Here is a 21,484-nt window from a genome sequence, read left to right as displayed (position 1 = left end):
TCAGTGAGAATCGACAATCTTTCCATTTCCCCTTGTGAGCTCGATGACCTCTGGAATCGACTGAGGTGGTCTCACTGTTGACAGTCCGGTGTACAACGATGGCAGGAGTCGACGGCACGCAACCTGTACAGGTTGATATTTCCAAAACTAGCAGCGTGCCAGCTGAAGGATATGACAAGAAATGTATTTTCTGCAAGATTGTAAACAATGAAATGGGCACGGAGCTTCTTCACTGTGTGAGAATACTGTTATAATTTAATAATATTTAGCACCTTTAGCTAGTCCGGCGTTAGCCGGTTCCTGCTATGAGCGCCTGTGTTTATAAGCATGGTAACAAATATCTGTGCTTTCTCTAACAAACACTGACTTTAATATGTAACCTACGTTTTATTTTCGTTTTGAACACGTGATTGAACCATCACATTTTTATTTACTGTCATAGTTGTAGATATTAGTAGTTGTATTGATAGACATTTGTAGTTGTATTGCAAAGTGTGCTTCGTATTTTTTTCATTAACCACCCTAAACAAATTCAGCCCCATTTATTTTAGTGGAGATTCCCTCTCTGATCGTAGGCACCAGCTTGGAAACCACAGCTGTGACAATAAAAAAAAAAGAAAACAGACTGCAGAATTGACTGATAGCAAAAGGGTAGCTAACATGAAGTAAACACTATAGTTTGTGCTCCTAGTCTTGAAGTTCATTAGTTAATTTGTATTTGCGGATTTCATTTATCTCTGCTGCAGGATGAAGAAATCACATGTTTCAGAGACATCAAACCTGGAGCCCCCCACCATTACCTGGTCGTCCCAACCAGACATGTTGGGAACTGTAAATCACTCAGCAAAGAGCATGTTCCTTTAGGTAAGGTTTAAACAACTAGACTTATGGCTGATGCTTGTGGAAATGTTTGCTACTTTGAAAAGGTTTTGGGTAGTCCATCTTTCTGTTTTGAATTTATGTCGACAGACACAATTTCACTGACAATGCATTGGTTGTGTCTCATGTTCTAACTATTCAGCAACTGAATAAAATGTAGTTGCAGAGTAAAACTCAATACTCTGTACCACAAACCGTATTATTATAATGACAAATTGTTTAATAAGTATCATATGTTCTTTTGCTGTCATATGCAGTGAAGCGGATGGTGGAGACAGGGAAAGAGATCCTCCAGAAAAACAACGTCACAGATCTCAGTGATGTCAGGTGGGCTATATTGTGGTGCCACATATTGATAATCATTGTAGGTATCAATGCACTTTAACACAGTATCTACTGTGGTATACTGTAAACTATGAACTGTATTTACCAAGTCAGCAGCAGAACTTAATCTAATGGAAACTGTAGCAGATAATCTTGTGTAACTGTTGTGTAATTGTTACTGATTATTCAGCTTTAGTAACATGCCTGTTGCTTTGTTGACGTAACAGCTGAGCAGCGTAGCCTGAGTAAACATCCTTGCTGTAGAGTCTTTAAAACTTGTCATATCTGAAAACAGTGAGCCTGTGCTAACACCCTTTATTTTGTCTGCAGGTTTGGTTTCCACTGGCCCCCATTCTGTTCTGTTACACACCTACACCTTCATGTCCTGGCACCTGCCAGTCAAATGGGCTTCATGTCCCGCCTCTTCTACAGACTCAACTCCTACTGGTTTATCACGGTGAGCCCCCTTTTCATGTTTGCACTTTGCACCAATACTGTGATACTTTATATATTTTGAGGATTAGCAAAGATAAATGAAATGTTGGGGTACAATCTTAAGTTTGTACCCCAACAGGCTGACATGTAAGCAAAGAAGATCCACTGCCATTGTCTTACTATGTGAAAACTGTAGTAAAGAAAGTACAGAAAATGCTTTTAAGTGTCTTGCAGCTACCACAGTTTAGAAGTGTAGAGACTGGTGTAATAATAATTTTTTTTATCTGATGAATGAACACTCCCATTGTTTTTACTATTCCTGCACATTTCTTACTCTCACCCTGAAATTAGTTTTAAGCTACTCAGCCAGTACAAGGTGGAGTATGTGCTGGAAGGCAGTGGGCTGTATATCTACACAGTCAACACATAAAACTTATATGTAGTTTAGAAGTTCTTTCACTCACACCGACCCAGTGGTGCCACCATATATTAATTAATTCAGATGGAGTTTTAAGATCAAGCAGTTCTGCTGTCAGTCTAATGTCTGTTCTGTCCACATTTGTTAATGTATTGCAGGCAGACCAGCTGATTGAGCTTCTCGACTCTAAAGGAGAGACCAACTGATCACTTAGAATCCAGTTCTTGCAGTACTTGGCTGTGTTGGATGGTACATGATAACTTGCTGTCTGTTTGATCACAGCAAATGACAACTGTATTACTATGATATTCGTTACAAGCGACCACCTAGGTTTTTAGTTTTATGAAAACTTTTCAGACTTGAAGCCAAGTAAAAGCTTGAATGAAGCCAAATCTTGTTTCTTGCTGCTTGATATTCTAGGAACATATGTTTTTTTGGTTAATGTTTTTACAGAAGAAGTGAATTAAATCTCCATTAATCTGCCATAATAAAAAACACGTATTCACTTTATGGACCAAGTGAAATACAGCGTGATTCAGAGCTTTGAATCATCATAGAAAATGTTGAGGCCATTTTCTGTCTTTACTGAAAGGAAAGGTGAGTTGTATGAAACTATAAATTTGCTGGAGTGACTTTATGATAATGAAAATGATCATTTCACATCTAGAGAAATGATTCATAAACACGTTTCCTGTCATGCAGAGCTGCCTTGGTTCTTTGTCAGGTCTGACTTTATACATGTATAAACTGAAATGTATTTAAAAGGCTGTAAGAAAAATGGATTTGTGCAATACATACACTGAGATAATACATTCCACAGCAGTTTATGCCACAGGTTCCTCATCTGTGGTGAGGTACCTCTTTACTGATGGATCTAAGCACTGACTGACATCTTCATTAATAATTTATGAGGTTCCGTTACAGCGGAAGCAACTGAGTAAGCCTCCGACACTGAAAGTAAAGTGCGGTATGCTTGATGATCTCAACAAGCACTGAAATACAACAGGGTATCTGCTCTTCTCATGTTTGATTGAATGAATCTTATGACTGTTATATGAACTTATATGAACTAACTGAATGGTGCATGTAGTGATTACTACTACTGTTATACTATACCATATTAATGGAGTGTAAACAAATCGTACTGTACAAATGTTTATGGAATTTCAGAAATGTTCATTTAGAATAAATAATATATTGCTGCTTCTCACTGTGACTTTAGCTTAGATATGTTGACTTCTCTAATGTAGTGAGTCCTGATAATACTGTCAGGTTACAGTCTCTCTCTCTCTCTCTGGCATTCAGTAGTTTAACTACACCAGTCAGTGCTTATGGGTCACAAAGAGCCTACAGTAACAGAATAACAAACAGGGTAATGGGTCTTTTATTTCTTTAATATATGAACAAAGTAGTATTTGCTAATCTATATCTACTATTGCTCATGTTAAGAAAGCTTGTTAATTTGCATGGCTTTTACTGCACTTCAACAGCAGGACCATGTATTATGGCATCAATCACTAAGTGCATAGTTCTTTACTATGTGCTCATTCCATTAAAGCAGCATTTTAGTTTATTGTACATCTGTCTCAGTGTGGTCCAGGTATTCTGAGTTTCAAACTATAACAAGGTTCCCTAAATTACAAGCACACTTGTAATAGATGAATCCTCAGAGGCACCCGAAGCCAAGACGGATCAGGTTCATCCTATAGCACCATATTGTCTGTCACAGGGTAGCCTCATGTTCTCTTTGGCTTTGGCTCATTAACCACTCTGACTTCTTTTCAGCTGTTCACTCCTCCACTTTCCCCACATTAAAAGCTGTGAATGTTTCCCATTGTTATTTAGACCAGATGTAGTTGAGCAAAATTTGAGTGAAATCTAGAAGATTAATTAATAGATGAAAATGTTACCCATTTAAATAATGCTACAAAGATAATGGTGATTAACTTACGTTCAGTCCAATCCAATTCTTTCAGGTCTTTACAGGATTTTATCAGCCTCTTGCATGTTTCTACTCCCTAGACAGTAGTTTTTATGTTTGTAGCATGAAGGGAAAATGCACTTGTATGTCCAACGTACATTCCTCAGGGAGGCAGTGTGAATTATCAGCCACTGAGGTTTTTAGTTGTGTAAGCAAGAAAAAGGTTTGTTTCCTAAAAAAAGTGTCATCACCAACCTATCTGTTCACTACAGTGAGTGCTGCCATGAAGAAGCTCTGAGCCTGCTACTGGAGATGTGATATGACTCAAGGCATCAACACTAACCCAAGTGTCTGCTCACTGTAACAGAGTGATAACTACATGGTCATCCTTTCCCTGCCACAGCATCTCCCCTTCAAAGTTAACCAGCCTCTGCTTCCTGGCTCGTAGCAGAACCCCCACCAGTTTATTAGAGATAGTCACATAATGCTCAAACAGTTTGCCAAATTCTACAGTGATCACTTTCCCATCGCTTCCACCTCCATCGCCGTCTCTCGGCTCTCCAATGTTCCTTATCACCTCACACAGCTCCTGCACCTCTTTGCTTATATGTGTGTGAGCATCCTTCCCCCGTTGTTCCGTCATGGAGCCCTGCAGGGGCCTCCCATAGTCATCCTGCCCCTTCTGAGGGACCACCACATTGGGCCTGGTGTCGTGACTGAAGGGATTGTGCTTCTGGTACTCCTGGTGCTCGTCAGACCACTTCTGCCAGTTCTCCTTTAGGCCTTTCACAGAAACAATGCACTCTGCAGTGTTGTCGCTGAACTGAGCAGGAGCTGAGACGCCATCTCCCGTTTCCATGTTGGTGGTGCCCTGGCTGTTCGTCCCCATCACTAGCTCTGTTGAGGAGAAGATGACATAACTGTAATTGGTCATTTGTATATAAAGGAATACAATATTGTATAGCCTGTTACTGTTATTGATGTGTTATTTAAAAACAGCTATCTAAAACCATCTGAATAATCTTTGGATTACAAGCATAACATTATTCACCTAATTGTTGTTATCCTGTTATGTATTTGAGTGATTTTTGTGATTCAGCTGCGTAAATCTGTATATGAATCTATGATGGCTGAGTTTAGTGATGATTAGCAGTTATTGCCCACAACCTGAACAAATTCAACTGACAGTTCATAAAAGCTAAAGAAAAAATATCTTGCTTTTTAAAGTAGCCTACAACCTTTCAGAGATTTGGAGCAAACAGATATCAAACATGATTCAACTTACATGTCACACAGACTCGATCCTCACTTCACCTGCAATGATGTCTCATTGTAGACAAAGAGTAAAAAAAAAAACAATCCTGTGGTTAAACCGTAACTGTCAAATACAACTTATCAGTACTGCAGCAGTGCTGACTGTAGCAAGAGTGCGGATGCCTCTCCGTCCCTGAGACAAAACCACCGTGACGGACATCTGTCCCGGCCAGTGTCTGTTAGAGAAGATCCTGACAGCCATTCACCGAGCAGAGAGGGCGGGGATAACAAGGTGCCTCTGAAATAAAGCAGATTACAGCCTTGGAGAGGAGAGGACTTTATCTATACACGCAAAGAACATGTATACAAAAATGTATTGATGACAAAAAAAAAAAGTTGTTTATCAGTGACATGTCATTAATTCGGTTAAAAACAAATAATATTGTAGTATATGTAAAATAGCGATAGATTGGCCAGTTAAACGCCGGTGATACAGATTCTCAGCTCACAGCAACTTGTGTAAACACTACAACAAATTCAGCTTCAAGCAATTAATTATAATGAACTGAGAAGGCCGAAAGAGAAGACCTCATTCTTCTACCATTTATGGAAGTTTTACCTAAACGGGGCACTTTGTTTCAGAGCCCGGTTTCAAGCCGGACGTATTTTGAATCCGCAACAACGATGGCGGCGCCCAAAAGCCGATCATGCCTCCAGCATCTTTTACATCTTGCCCAAGATAATCTGGACTTCAGGCTGCCGGTAATCTCCATAAACTACTCTCCGCTTCTATCTGGCTTGTTATGTGAATGTCAGTTTAATTCGTTGGGTGGAAAGAGCAGGATTTGACAGACCACGGTCCCACCTGCCTTGGTGTGCTGTGTTAGCTAACGCACTTGCTAAGTCAAACTGCGAAAACTCGTTGTTTTGTCACGATACTGAGTATCTACATGGATATAAACTTGTGTTTCACACTCGTATATATGTTCATAGTTCATTTCTAGCCATAATATCTCCACCTGTGAGTCTTGAACAAGACCTGGTGGACCAGTATTTATGAGAGCACACGTGCTTGTTCATGTTCACTTTTGGTGTCTTTACTAGTTTTTGAATGTATTGTGCTGTGCTCCTGTGATAACTTGTTAAAGTAAACCTTAAAGGGGTATGCCTCTGATTTTACACAATGATCAGTTGACTGGTCACAAGGAGCACTACTCAGCCTGTGAAAACAGTTCTAATATGAATTCTGTGGCTCTGAAGGAGCTTTCTGATATCTTCTAAAATAATTTTAGACTGGGTTTGAAGCTTAACATTAATAAATGGAAAAGGATCAACTCAGGGTGGAAATAATGAAAGACATGGGCATATAGCACACAGGATGGGTCTTACAAAAAGAGGCTACCTCATTGCATTATGGGAATTGTATGGTCCCGCATTACTAAAGTTATATTTCATCCTGTGCTGCAACAAACTGGACCTCTCTTTCATGTCTCTCTTGAGTCCCAGTACTTTATGAGAGCATTAAGTCCCCACTGCTCCCCTTTAATCTACCTGTATGTATAATGTTTTTCAAGACAGTTTAATGCATACAGTATGTAGGAGCCATGAATGTATTATGTATTTCTTCTATTAGTAGTAAGGTTAAGGGATATTCTTTGTTTGTTTGTTTTTTTTGTTTTTTTGTTTGTTTATTAGGATATTGTTTATGTGATCATGTTGATTGGGGGGTTAGAGGGTCACATGATTATGGGCGTGTATATTAGTTGATATCACCTGTTGGTCTTTTTTTTTTGAGAGAGAGAGAGAGCGGGCGGGTGGGACGCCGTATTTTTTGTTGACCGCTAATTTTCTTTGATCACTGAGATTATTTTTGGTTATATTTTAGAGCACGTTATCATGAGTTGATTATCTTTCGTTTGTTAACAAACTCTCAAATTTAGGTTCGAAGTCTCAGTGGATTTTTTTTTGTAGCGCGTCAGACATTAGGGCCCATCCTTCTGTCTCTCAGCGACTCTTAGGACTGCGAAGTCGCTACATTTTGTCAACAAAAAAGGCATTAATCTCAGTCACAATCATAAGCACCTGACGGAGCAAGGGAGCCGAAATCAAGAGGACGAAAAGAGGAAGATGATGAAATACAGACATCGGAGACAAAGGATGGAGGTAGGCGCTGGTTGTGAAAGTGAAGTTTAAGGAGCAGCTGTCAAAGCGAACTACTGCCAGGTGAGCTCACCTGTGGATGTGCGCGTGGAGGCCGCGTGTCAATGGAGGGATTGCGGCCTGTATGTTGACTGCTGATTGTTCATTGGGAACGATTGTCGGGTTGATAGAGGATTGGATTCTTAGGCGCAGTGTATTCCGATGCTGAAATTATCTTCGAGCTGTAAATATGAATCTGCGCTCTGTCTCCGAAGTTGATGTTGCTCCGCTGCTGCGTTCAGTGTGGATGATCTGTGTTGGATAAATTTAGCTTTTGTCTGTGGATGTGTTGTAAATGCACAAACAATACATGGATGGAAAATCAAAAGGAAATCAAGGAAAATGAGTGAATTAAATCCTGCTGAAATGGAGTGTGGGAAGAGACAAAGCAAACTCACAGCCAAAGGCTGGGCAAAGGATGGGTCCCCCATCTGAGCCAGGTTCTGCTCAAGGTTTCTTCCTGTTAAAAGGGAGTTTTCCTTGCCACTGTCGCCTTAAGTGCTTGCTCTGGGGTCAGGCTCTGGGTCTCTGTAAAGCGCTTTGAGACAATTTTGATTGTGGAAGGCGCTATATAAATAAAATTGAATTGGATTGAATTGAATATCTGCATGAGCTTGATCTGCCTGCCAACATGCTTACCATTATAAAGAAATTGCCTTACAAGTTCAGAGACAAATGGAGAACTGTAGCCTGTGAACTGAAAGAGAGGCGCAACCAGAGAGCTACATTCAGTGACATCACCAATTTTATTGAAGGACAAGTGAGAATTTTAACTGATCCAGTCTTTGGGAACATACAGGATGCACCGTTAGTGACAACTAATAAAGGCATGAACAAATTCAAATCACAATCTCGTTCTGGAGTCAAAGGAACAAGTTTTGCCACCACTGTGGCTTTTATGGAGAACAAGACACAACCATGGATTAAAGAAAAGGGGTAAATTCAGCCAGCAAATACACCCAGGAGGACATGTCTTTGCTGTGGAGGAGGACACACTTTGGATTCGTGCCCCCAGTTGGAGAAAAGAACCCACAAACAGAAGATAGGCTTCTTAAGAGAAAGGGGTGTCTGTTTGTGTATTGGACACATCAGCAAAGATTGCAGAAAACAGATTTTCTGTGTAAAATGTGGTCTCCAACATCCATTCATACTTCACATTCCTCCAAAAAAGGAAAATAACTCCAGTCAAGCCAAAATGGAACCAGAGGTGGTAGTGGACAGCACCTTGGTGTCAAGTGGGCTCACCGGGGTGGGTGATGATGATTCTAAACTCCCTATTGTTCCTGTGCAGGTTAAGTCCAGGAAAGGCAACATGATCATCAACACATGCGTTTCTTGATCAAGGAAGTACAGCAGTTTTCTGCACTGAGGCACTGATGTGCAAACTAGGCCTCACAGGAAAGAGATGACACATTCTCTTGCAGACTATGGGTCAAGAGAAAGTTGTAAGAAACCACATTGTTTCAGGACTGGATGTTGCTGGTTTAGAAGGTGACAACTTTTGTGAACTGCCCAAGACTTATACTCAGGAACGTATGCCTGTCCACAGGAGGAATATTGCAACAGAAAGGGATCTTCATGGATGGCCTCATTTGAGATGACTGGCTTGTGAGCGACCAGAGTTATTGGTAAACAGAGTTTCAGTTGTGAATTTGGAGGAACTTTGGCTGCAGCAGTAAGCAAAACTGCTGCAGCAGCAAAAGCAAAAGTTTGTTGAACTGGTCAAAAAAACAAAAAAAAAATGTGAATGGTCATTATTAGATTAGTTTACCATTAAGAAACATGAAACTCAACATGCCAAACAACAGGAAAATTATTGAGCAGCGTGCTTCATACTTGAAGAGGAGGCTGCAGAGAGACTCTGCATTCCATGCAGACTACGTAGCCTTCATGAATGATCTGGTCACTAAAGGTTATGCAGAGAGGGTACCTGAGGAGGAGCTGGAACGCTGCGATGGTAAAATCTGGTATATCCCGCACCATGGTGTCTACCATCCAATAAAAGGGAAGATCAGAGTTGTCTTTGATTGTGAAGCGAGTTTCAAAGGAACATCTCTCAATGCTTAGCTCCTACAAGGACCTGATCTGACCAGTTTGCTAAGTGGAGTGGTAACCTGATTCAGGAAGGAACCAGTCGTGATCATGGCAGACGTTAAATCCATGTTTCACCAGGTAAAATCCCAGCAGGAGATGCAGATCTGTTGAGGTTTCTCTGGTGGCCTAATGGTGATTTAAATCAGGATCTCGCTGACTTCAGGATGCTGGTGCATATCTTTGGGGCAACTTCCTCTCCCAGCTGTGTCAATTTTGCTCTCAGGAAATTTGTTCAGTCAAGATGTGGTGGACATGGTTCTCCATTGCCTTTACGTTGATGACTGTCTGGTGTCAGTGGCTTCGGAGGAAAAGGCAGTATCTCTCTATCATGACACATGGATCTTCAGGATTCAGTGTTTTGGACAGACAGTGCCTCTGTACTTAAGTACCTCAGGAATGAGACCTCCAGGTTCAAAGTCTCTGTTACCAACCGAGTCTCAGAAATTCTCAGGGTTTCACAAGTTTCTCAGTGGAGGTATGTAGACACCACACGTAATCCAGCTGATGTGGCCTCCAGAGGTTTTAAAGTAGATGCATTTCTGAAGAATGTGACATGGGTGTCAGGTCTCCAGTTTCTCATTCAACCTGAGAGTGTGTGGCCTGTTAATCCTGATGATGTTCTTGAACTTCCAGCAGAAGACCCGGAGGTCAAGGAAACTGTGGCAGTGAATGTTGTACAAGTTGCAGAGGAGGTTGATGCTGTGAGTCACATGATCAATTACTTCTCGTCTTGGACTGGTTTGAGGAAATCTGTTGCTTGGATCTTGAGATTTAAGAAGTGGCTCTTGGCTCGTTGCCAGAGGAAGAGAAAGTTAAGTATGGATTCGACACAGTCTGGTCTGGATTTGCAGGAAAGATGTTTGTTGGAGAAGGATATGGACACTGTCAAAGGACAGACAGTTTCAAGTTGTCTGTAAGTGGAGCTGGAGAAGGCTGAGCTGGAAATTTGAAGGTTCTGTCAGAGGAAGAACTCGCCAGGCTGCAAAGTGGCAAAGCTGTGAAAGGTTGCAGCCACATTTATAAACTCTGCTCACTAGTGGAAGATGGTGTTCTGAATGTTGGTGGTCGACTGATCAGGTAAGCTATGCCAGCAGAGGCTAAACATCCCTTGATACTGGCAAATGATTTCCATATCTCAGACATTCTTCTAAGGCATATTCATCGTGAAGTGGGGCATGGTGGTCATAACCACATGTTATCCGAACTGAGGGCGAGGTATTGGATCATTGGTGCCAGCACAGCCATAAGGAGAGTTTTGTCCAAGTGTGTGGTCCTTCGAAGACTGAATGCTCAGCCGGCGTACCAGCAGATGGCAGACTTGCCTGTTGAGAGAGTTACTCTGGATGAACCCCCATTTACTCGGGTTGGAGTAGATTACTTTGGACCGTTTGAAGTCCAGAGCAGAAGGAGTGTAGTGAAGAGGTATGGTGTGATCTTTACCTGCATGGCCATACGTGCAATTCACATCGAGGTGGCGTCTTCACTGGATACTGACTCTTTCATAAATGCACTCACGGGGCCAAGTCCTGAAACTGCGCTCTCATAATGGGACGAACTTCGTAGGAGCAGAGCGTGAGTTGAGAACAGCCATTGAGCAGTGGAATCAGTCACAGATTAATGATGTACTTCTTCAGAAGGGAATCAAATGGAGCTTTAACTCTCCAGCTGGCTCACACCATGGAGGACCTTGGGAGAGGTTAATCTGATCTGTTCGGAAAGTTCTGAATTCCACTCTGAATGTTCAACATCTAGATGAAGAGGGTCTTCACACTGTTCTATGTGAAGAGGAATCCATCATCAGCAGCCAACCAATTACCAAAGCTTCCACAGATCCTAATGACCTGGAAGAACTAACACCAAACCATCTGCTGCTGTTGAAAACTGTGCCATCTTTACCACCAGGAGACTTTCAGGAGGCTGATGTGTATGCTCGGCGACGATGGAAGCAGGTGCAATACATGTCAGGGTTATTCTGGAAAAAATGAGTAAAAGAATACTTACCTCAGCTGCAGGAGCGTCAGAGATGGTCTGGAGTGAAGCAGAACATTATCCCAGGGGATATTGTGCTTGTCATGGACAACACAGCACCTCGAAATTCCTGGGTCATGGGGAGAGTTTTACAAACTTTTCCAGACAGAAGAGGATTTGTGCGTCAGGTCCGGATTAAAACAAAGAGCAGTTTCCTTGACCGACCAATAACAAAGATCTGCCTACCACAGGAAGGATATTGTTTATGTGATTGATGGGCGTGTATATTAGTTGATATCACCTGTTGGTCTTTTTTTTTTTTTTTTTGTTTGAGAGAGAGAGAGAGCGGGTGGGACGCCGTATTTTTTGTTGACAATAATTTTCCTTGATCCCAGAGGTTATTGTTGGTTATATTTTAGAGCATATTATCATGGGTTATATTATCTTTTGTTTGTTGCCTGTTAAATTTAGGTTCGAAGTCTCAGTGGATTTTTTTTGTAGGGTCTGTCTCTCAGCGATTTTTAGGACTGCGAAGTCGCTACGCAGTATATCTGTATTTGGGTTTTTTTTTCTGCCCCCTCTTGCAGGAGATTAAGGCCCTGTTGGCTATCAGAGGAAAACTGTTCCAACCTGGTGAAAACTTCAAAGAAAAGGTTTGCAAATCTAATGCACCTGTTTTAATTCTTATCCCCCCTCCCCGTTGTTTCTAACAAATCGTTTGACTCCAGAGAGATGATGTGACAATGGCAACATGAGATCAGATTTTTCCCTGTAGACCCCCTTTCCTCAAAGCCTCTCATGTTATTGCTTCCTCTCTCTAGTCTCCTTTCTGGTGTTTAGATGGTTTGTCTGAGGAGGATGTCCACGGCATCATGTCAAGATCCGTTTGTGCAAAGTAAGTGATGGTCCGGCACCTGTGGTAATGGAATGACATTAACATGCTGCACATATTGCTGTCCATCCGTTAATCTGTGGCTTTGTTGCCTTGGCAGTATTTTCCGTGATATACTGGCAGTAATGTAGATGCAGTTTCATTTGCATTACCCTTCCAGGTCTGCCTTTGAATTATGGGGCTGTGGAAAAACACACAGTGAACTCAGAACATCCCTCTTGAGCTACCCATCAGAGAACATGGTTTGTGATGCTACAGTTTATAGTAATATTGTGTTGGACAGACAAATTCATGCATTCCATGCAAATTTAGGAAACGTTTTATATATGAAACATATGGGATATAAACTTATATGTTTTAATTTGTGTTTGTGCTCTTCCTATACACTCCTCTACAGTCACCTTACATGCACAAAGACTCCACGTACAGAATCAACGTCTACACTTTCAACAAGACTCTGGAGTTTTCAGACAGAATCAAAAGGATTGATGTGAGTGTTTAGATGGGTATGATATGCTCAGAAATGTGCGTAGCGTATTTTCATCTCTGTGAGCCTGTACATATGCTCAGAATATCATGTTCTGTACCTTCATGTCAGGCTTTGGAGTATCTTCCTTTTGAGGGAGCAGTGAGCCTAAAAAGCCCCCAGCACATCTTCTGTTTGCTGGAGGATTACGGCACAGACCCCAACAACATCCCCGAGCATCCAAACTACATCTACTTTGGCCGATGGGTGAGATACATGCCATTCTTTGTTTGCATGAGACTAAAAAAAAGTAATCCCCAACTGAATTTTTCGTCCTTTCACACTCCTGCACCAGATAGCGGACGGTCAGCGTGAACTGATTCGCTCCCACAGTGTGAAGAACAGACACTTCATTGGAAACACCAGTATGGATGCTGGCCTCTCATTCATCATGGCCAACCATGCTAAGGTCAAAGAGAATGACTTTGTGTTTGACCCATTTGTTGGCACAGGTGAGTTATATATGTCACTGCCTCTCAGACATGTACGTATTCCTACACCTACACACTTGGGAATCATCAGTGAATTCTTTCAGTTCTTTGTCTTTGTCTGTTTCAGGGAGCTTGTTGGTTGCATGTTCTCATTTTGGAGCCTATGTCTGCGGAACAGATATTGATTATAACACTATTCATGGCAAAGGTAAGTTTTGTCTACTCAGAGCTTACATGACACATCAACTGTAGTCCCTTTAAGTTATTTTAATTCCAGCTGGAAACAGAAGCAGGACCCTGCTCTTAGTGCTCTGAATTTATTATTATCAAAGTGCCTTTGTCTTTCAGGTCGGTCGAGCCGTAAAAACCAGAAGTGGCGAGGACCTGATGAGAATATCAGAGCCAACCTGCGGCAGTATGGAACAGAGAGGATGTATTTGGATGTAATGGTGTGTGATGCATCCAAGTCTGTGTGGAGGGAAGCTGCTCTGTTTGATGCCATCATCACTGACCGTAGGTCCCGAGTATTTTCTTAACAGACCGTCATTAAGACTTTAGGCATGCTGAGTATGAAAGTTTCTGATACATGTGTTGTCAGCTGTGGGTAATTCCTGCTATTTTCAGCTGGCAGAAATATATAGCTATGTTCTGAAAAAATGCATTTAGCCACATCAGGAACCATGTGTTGGTCTCTAAACCTGAAGCTTGGCCAAACAACCACCTTAAAGTATTTTAGACTATAGTCAGCTTGACTTGTACACATTATATTTCTGGTGTTTAACAAACACCGGGTTTTTCTTTTTCCACAGTATTGCAACCATCCGGTTCTCAAGCTACATCTGTGCAGGCTTTGAGTTAATCTCATCATAGGATAAACTTTGTCTTTTTTTTCTTTTTCTTTCTATTCTTGTTTTCTTTTTTCCCATGTGGTCTTCTTGTCATCAGCTCCATACGGCATCCGCGAGTCCACAAGGCGCACAGGCTCCCACAAATCCAACACTAAACCCCCTGACGGCACGTATGTTCGCCTGATATTTTACCAACACCAGTATTGTACGGTATCAGTATCTGGGCCAATGTCTCTGAGATGGATTAGCTGGCTGTAATTTCTAAATGTCTAAAACATCAATTAACTACAGCAACAAATTTCTGTTAGATCCTAGAATGGATTTTAGGCTTTTCTGTTGTATCACTTTCTAATAAAAGAACAAAATAATCTCAGCAACTTCATCCAGTTAGACAAATGTAAAACTTGAGAAAATCATTTGAACTTAATTTTTTTTTTTAAATCACTTCTCTGTTCTAACCCTGTTCATATTTCTTTTAATCTTCTGCCCAGCTATGTAGAGTCTCACGTCCCTGTCTCACAGGCGTACCACCTAAGTGACATCTTCACAGACCTGTTAAACTTCTCTGCCCACCACCTGGTCATGGGTGGGAGGCTCGTGTATTGGCTGCCTGTCTACAGGCCAGAGTGAGTATACAGACTTATGCTGAGCCTGCAGACAGATTCATTGTTTTCTGTAGTATATCTTCAGCATCTCTGATTTCTATTACTGTCATTTGAACCCTGCAGTTGTGACTAATAATCTTTTTTAAAAACATGCCTTGTTGCATGAAGCTTTTTATTTTGAAACTATATTTAAAGTGTACATTTCCTAATAGATTAGGTTTAGATGGAGAACTGTTTGCTGAAATGACACTATTCTCCAAATAATAATTTCTATCAATAGGGGGCAGACTGATACCAAAAACCAGAACTGCACAATACACACTTACAATACAGAGCACAGCCTTCAAAATTTAAATCTATTGTTGACCTAATAAATTCCCTAAGTAACCAAACAACATGAAGCAGAGGGGGGTTGTAATGTAAATGTGGTTACATTTTATAAAATCTAATGACCGTATATAATTAAACTAGGCTTTGTAAATGAGTTTGGGGACATATTAACAAAACAGAGACTGTAGTAATGACTGTTTATCGGTTTTGACCAATTAGTTTACAAGCTGCTAAATGCTGTTAAAATCGTGAGGGGTATTAGCTTCTCTTTCAGTACAGGAGACTGGCACACAAAGGAATTTCCAACCCACTTTTCCACTTGGGATTTTTACCTTCCAGCATTTCCCTTTTTCACTATTCCATTCCCGCTCCTATAAAACATTGTCCTCCATGTGTAACCACCTGTGTGAATGACAGTGCTTATACACAGTAGTATACAGGTGTGTTGAGGTTTTCCCACCCATACAGCTGGGTCTCAGTAAACCACAACTGACAGCAGGGAACTCGTTGACCACATATAAGAGGGTTCTCCTGAAACAAAGTTGTGCATTGTTAAATGTTCTGTGCATTAGCAGAAAGTGAAGTGCTGACTGGAATTGCAGGTGGTTGCCTGTAAAGGTATGAACCACAACAGACAGCGACAGCAACCAACATTTGGGGAAGAAAAGCCCTTCAGGGCAGGAACTCCCTTTGGTCACTGATTATAAGACCAGGAAGGCGATGAGATAATGATGCATCCTCTGATTTTTAGTAGGAGATTATGTGTGTGAGAGAGACAAAAGAACACATGTACAAACACACCTTGCAAACCAATGAGTTGTGTTTACAGGCCTTTTCATTTGTGTATTTACGTGTACGTATCCGTACATATGCATGAATGTGTGTGGTCTTGCGTATGAGCACATTCATACATATGTGTCGTCATGTTCACACATTTGTCTTTGCTACTCATCTACCGGTGCTTGACTCTGTGCCTATCAGAGAACCGTGCCAAAATAAACGTCTGAGGCCAGCCAAGTCAGATATGTGAACTATCTGTCCCTGTGGTCTGCAGGCTGACCTCTTTGTGTGTGTCTCTGTGCACAGTCGCATGTGTGTTTTTGGATGTGCGTGTCTGTGTGTGTAAGCCCAGACGTAGCCTGTCTCCTGGGCCTAATCTGGGGCTCTATAGGCGAGATATCAGGTTTCTGTCACCCCCACATATATGTGTATCTGCGGTCATGGATGTGATAGAAACAGTGGGGATTGTGTGTGTCTGTCTGCCTCATGAGAAAGGAGAGTTAGTGTGTGTGCGCTTGTGTGTCTGTGTGTTTGCATGTGTGTGATGACAGGTGACACAAAGTCCTGTCAGCATCTAGATCAGGTCAGACCCCTTCTCCCCTTAAATAATAAATGACAGAAGAAAAAGTATCAAGACAGATGATAGAACATCAGTCATCGCAGCCATAAAGTGACCTAATTACAACATAAACAAGTGAAGCAAAGACATAAAGTGACTGTATTGTCAGAAGTAAGGTGATACTTGTATCACTAATAGAGTATAAATGAGCCAGGTTTTCATTTTCAGGTTATAATTTTTTTACTTGAATATACATTTTCAGACATTTTGGCCAATCACTCATTTAGCACTGGAACTTTTACGAGAGGCCATTATCCACTGCTTCAGCATTCAATTCTGCATGCTGTTAAACTGAGTACATTTAATTGGCTATCTATTAAACTACTATGGAACAAATAAAAGAATTTAGGAAGGTTTTTTGATACACTTTCTTATGTCTTTGTATAAATACAGTTTAAATCCTAAAATCTTGTGTAATCATCAAACTGATCTTACATGTGACTGTTTTAAGTGTCAAGTGTAAGAGCATCCTCATGGCTCATCCTTATCACGAAAAAGAAGACGTTTAAACTAGTGCGACACAAAAGAGCTTGTGAGCAGTAGCAGTTTATGTGAAGGTGCCCTTTATAAAGTCATAGACTTAGAAAAATAAGCTCTGAGGATGAAAGACAACAACTGCCTCCGCTCAGACTTTAACACCACCTCAACAGGTCGGTCTAACCTCTAATGACTCCTGATTGGCAGGATAGAATTATCGCCTGGCTGCATCTCTGCTAGTCACCGTGACGACCAAACATCCCGTCACCACAGGAGCTCACATGTGGCTATGGCAACAGGGCTGACAAACAGTGACGTGCAAATCTGGCTTTGAGTTGGGACTATTGCTACTGTGATGGTGGTTAGAAGGAGAAAGTGCTACTGACACTAATATGCAAACACTTACATCATCTTCTGTTAATAGGCCCTAACCTGGCCTGGCTGGTGACGACAGAGACAGCAGTCGACCTGTCAGGTCACAGTCACTTTTTCCAGCTTCGTCTTTGCACACAGTGCGCTAAAACTTAGCTTCATCAGCTGTCGTTCCATGACACCAGGTGAATGATTAGTGATCTGTGAAAGGAAATCAGAAAGAGGCATGCACAGAGAAGGACGCCGGCGTGGGTGGCAGAGAAAGCTGGCAAAAGTTAGTCCCAACAGCCTTTGTATGGCCTCCTTACAAAAAGCGAACTGTCACCAGGGCCTTAGAAATTCCCCTCATCTAGTCCTTTAAGTGTGTGTTAGTTTATCACACCCAGATAAAGTGGTCTGCCTGTGTTTTTCTATCTCTCTTTGCTTTTTTGTTTTGGAGACTGATTAATAACTGTGTGTGTGTGTGTACTTATATATTTGTGAGGACATTTTGGGAAAGTGAGGACATTGTGACCGGTCCTCACTTTCCATCACGGCTTCAAAGGGCTGTTTGAGGGTTAGGTTAAAGGTCGGGGTTAGGCATTGGTTGTGTTGGTTAAGGTTAGGGTAAGGGGCTAGAGAATGCATCATGTCAACCAGTAACTGGTTTTAATGTTGAGGCTAATCGGTGTGTGTGTCTGTGTCTGTGTGTGTGTGTCCCTTCCAGATACTGTGAGGAGATGGTTCCTCTTAATCCATGTCTCCGGCTCATCAGTAACTGTGAGCAGACACTCTCCAGCCACACTTCACGTCGCCTGATCACCATGGAGAAGATCAAGGAGCCAGAGGTGTGTACATATTCTTCTGAGTGTGTTTGCATTAGAGCTGGAATTATTAGTCATTTAAATGGTAAGGCGGTGGACAGCAAATTAATCGGCATCTAATGATTAATGCCAGACATTTTCCAGTTCCAGTTTCTCCTATTTGAGGATTTGCTGCTTCTCTGTCATATGATAGTAAATGGAATATAGACTTTTTGAGTGTTGGATAAAACAAGCAATTTAACTTAATGGACAGTGAGACACTAATCCAAGAGATTAATCAATCATGAAAATAATCATTATTTGCAGTCGTACTTTGCGTGAAGGCCTATTTGGAATGCATGTGTCGATATTTTTGTACAGTATTGTCACTGTTTGGTACATAAAGTAGTATAAACATTTACTGTCATTGTTGTTCAGTTATTGTGCAGGGGAAAAAAGTTATTTCAAAGGATTTAAAACACATTTTTCCTCTGATGTGTGTGTGACTTAAAAGTTGACCATATAATCTAATTCTGTCCATCGTTTGTCCATTGAAAGCAATATGTTGTTTTAAGTTATTGTGGTTGCATAGTTATAAATGACAACAGATCTGCACAACCTGTGTCTGCTGCAGAATTTGTTTACTGTTTTGTATGTGTGAGCATGAACAGCAACACAGTTATGACTTGGTAAAATGAGAGCATGTGTGTACCCGCCTGTTCTTTCGTGTTTTTTATGTGTATTTCATATACTTGTTTGTATACGAAACCACATAAGTACGTGTCATGTACATGTATGTAGCACATGCTTATGTATGTTTTTTACATGCCATCTCAATGGAAGTGATGGTGTCTCTCTGTCTGTCTGGGGTTAATCCTCACCATCTGGCTGTGATTGGCTCATTTCTTTTATACTGGAACCCTAAATGGCTTAATCACACGTCGTATGGAAAACAATCCATCTTTGGATCTGTCATCCATTCCACTTCAAAACCCCAAATTGCTCCCATAAATGGGCCCCGTATGACACGCACACACAAACACACAGTTGTTTGATCTTATCTGACGGGTATCTTTCTCAGGTTTTTCTTTTCCAAATATGCCTCAGTTCACACCTATCTGCACTCGTTCACCAGGGTTCACAGCTCGATGTGTGCGAGCACTTAAATGTGTTTGCATGGTAATGTTTTGTGTTAAACTAGTGCAGAGAAACCTCTCTGAAACCTCACATTTTCTTATTTATGGGGTGTGGCATAATGTGTTTGGTGGCCATAAATAACTCTTTACTTGCCTAATTTAACACTAAATATATGTATCCCTCCACCTGAATGGTTGTGGTTATGGAGTGGTAATTTCCACTGTTTTTCAGTCGCTTGTAGCCATATCCCTCTGTCCTTATTAATTTGGGGTCACGGTTAGGTTGTCAGTCTTGTTACCCGGAGTTTTCCCTCAGAGTGGTCATGGAAACCTTTTTAGGTTGCTTGGCAGTATCAGCAAGCAAAAAGAGAGGTGTTGCTGACAAATTACAGGCCCAAGCATTGGAGTCATCACTTCCAACTCAACTCACCTCATTATTTCTCTTCCCAGCATCTCTTTTCCTCCCCTCTTCCCTCTGTTGACCAGCGGCTACCTTACAGCCAAGACAAACTGTTTAGTTGTAGGGATTCATAACAGTTCATATACATTGTTCAGATACACGAGCGCAGTCCTGTTCCTACATGCAAACATGGAAAAGGTATGCAAACCTTGGGATGCCAATATGATACTGACATTTAGTGGGAGGAGCTTCATTGACTGGGAAAAAGAAGAACTGTTTCAACATTTACATCCTGATGACTGTTATATTAAATATAGTGTTATCACATTTTTAGTCTGAGCACATGCTCCTCCTGAGGAAAACAGTGTAACTGGCAGCTGTATCTTATCCAGGTTTATTTTTATTTCTTTTATTTTTCTGTAACAAGCTATAAACTTGAATAGCATTTTGTATGAGGAAGTTTTAAAACACTGAAGGGTGAAAAATAAATATGTGTATTCCAGTTCGGCCTGCTGTACAAAGTTTCAGGCAGTCAGGTTAAGTAAGTTCAGTACAATGATCTATGTTTACTTCTTTACAGGAGTTAGACAGCCTGGCTCATCTTGCAGACCCACGCTTCAGTCCTTACCAGGGACACAACGCCTTCAGAGAGAAGTATTTCAGCGGACTTAACAAGAGGTGTGGTAAGGCGGACAACAAATCTGATTTAAATGGAGTGTAAACAAATCAGTGCCTCAAGATGAAGGTCAGAAGAAAACTCTATTGAAAAGAGAAAACAACCGCACGTAAGAATCGGGACATGGTTGGCAGTGGATTCAAGAGAGGGAAAAAACTCTTATATAACTCTTTTATATATATATATATATATATATATATATATATATATGTATGTATATATATGTATATATATGTATATATGTATATATATACTTTTTTCTTTTTAAATCTTCCTCAATATTTTAATAGTTTTTTATGTTTGTACCTATTTCTTTGCAAATAAATGGATAAAATGTGTCTCTCCTTAGTGCTGACTAGTGATTTAGGGGTGTACACTTCCATAAGGTTGGGATGGAAGACTTGCAAAAGATTAAAACACCAAGTCTTTCTCTCAGTCTTTCTGGTAAAATTTAGGTTTCCAAGCCCGAGATAATCCTGATGAAATCATAAAGAGTATTTTGTCACATTTTACAGTGCTATTTTTGACTCAATTTTTAATCCTTTTTTTTTTTTTTTTTAAGGAGGGTGCTACTCAGTCGTAGAGCCTAAATATTCTAAAAATAGAATCTAAAACTACATTTCGAGCCACGGTCATGCTTTATTCAGACAAAGGAAACATGTTTAAGCGAGTGAGGCCTCCCTGTCCAGGCGAGAGCCCAAATGACAGGGCGTCCCCACCTCACCACACACCACTACAGTTAGTCAGCAGCTTTTGTTGTTTTCCAACCACAGTTTACATGCAGCCTGGCTCATTATTCATCTCCTGAGAGCGACGCAGCAGGCCTTTATGTACATTACCCCTTCGCTCTGTTTATCAGTTGGGCCTCTGCCTTTCCACCACACTTCCCTGTTTGCCCTGCTTCACAGGCAGAGAGTTCCAGGCACCATCACATGATACCGGGGCTCGCCATCGTTTGTGGTGCGTGTTGTTTACAGTTCCCACAGTGCCCTTTTGTTGTCTATCATCATCGAGCAAAATCAAATCATGCCGCAAGACAGTTAGAGGCCTCGTCTTTCCTTACTTATCACTTCTGTCTTGTCTCTCTCTGCATTTCCTTTCTTGTCACATGTAAATGA

The 21,484-nt window shown here is 41.1% G+C and overlaps 3 protein-coding genes across 3 annotated transcripts; 2 read left to right on the top strand and 1 right to left on the bottom strand.

Annotated features, from left to right (window-relative positions):
• The first annotated feature begins 75 nt into the window (after nucleotides 1-75).
• Nucleotides 76-2,753, top strand: hint3 (histidine triad nucleotide binding protein 3). Its single transcript, XM_041044703.1, has 5 exons — nucleotides 76-236; nucleotides 747-864; nucleotides 1,137-1,206; nucleotides 1,534-1,660; nucleotides 2,215-2,753. Exons 1-5 carry the CDS (start codon nucleotides 99-101, stop codon nucleotides 2,260-2,262), a joined length of 501 nt encoding a protein of 166 aa, XP_040900637.1. The 5' UTR covers nucleotides 76-98; the 3' UTR covers nucleotides 2,263-2,753.
• Nucleotides 2,754-3,341: 588 nt separating this feature from the next.
• On the bottom strand, nucleotides 3,342-4,838 carry si:dkey-29b11.3 (actin-binding Rho-activating protein-like). The gene has a single exon (XM_041044702.1). It carries the CDS (start codon nucleotides 4,834-4,836, stop codon nucleotides 4,333-4,335), a length of 504 nt encoding a protein of 167 aa, XP_040900636.1. The 5' UTR covers nucleotides 4,837-4,838; the 3' UTR covers nucleotides 3,342-4,332.
• Nucleotides 4,839-5,900: 1,062 nt separating this feature from the next.
• Nucleotides 5,901-20,635, top strand: trmt11 (tRNA methyltransferase 11 homolog). Its single transcript, XM_041043434.1, has 13 exons — nucleotides 5,901-5,993; nucleotides 12,080-12,145; nucleotides 12,314-12,387; nucleotides 12,545-12,626; nucleotides 12,782-12,874; nucleotides 12,983-13,117; nucleotides 13,206-13,362; nucleotides 13,469-13,549; nucleotides 13,690-13,854; nucleotides 14,287-14,359; nucleotides 14,681-14,815; nucleotides 18,079-18,199; nucleotides 20,271-20,635. Exons 1-13 carry the CDS (start codon nucleotides 5,916-5,918, stop codon nucleotides 20,409-20,411), a joined length of 1,401 nt encoding a protein of 466 aa, XP_040899368.1. The 5' UTR covers nucleotides 5,901-5,915; the 3' UTR covers nucleotides 20,412-20,635.
• Nucleotides 20,636-21,484: the final 849 nt, after the last annotated feature.

Source organism: Toxotes jaculatrix, chromosome 8 (genome assembly GCF_017976425.1).
Source record: "Toxotes jaculatrix isolate fToxJac2 chromosome 8, fToxJac2.pri, whole genome shotgun sequence".
Lineage (NCBI taxonomy): Eukaryota > Metazoa > Chordata > Actinopteri > Toxotidae > Toxotes > Toxotes jaculatrix.
This window is presented reverse-complemented; position numbering and strand designations above follow the sequence as displayed.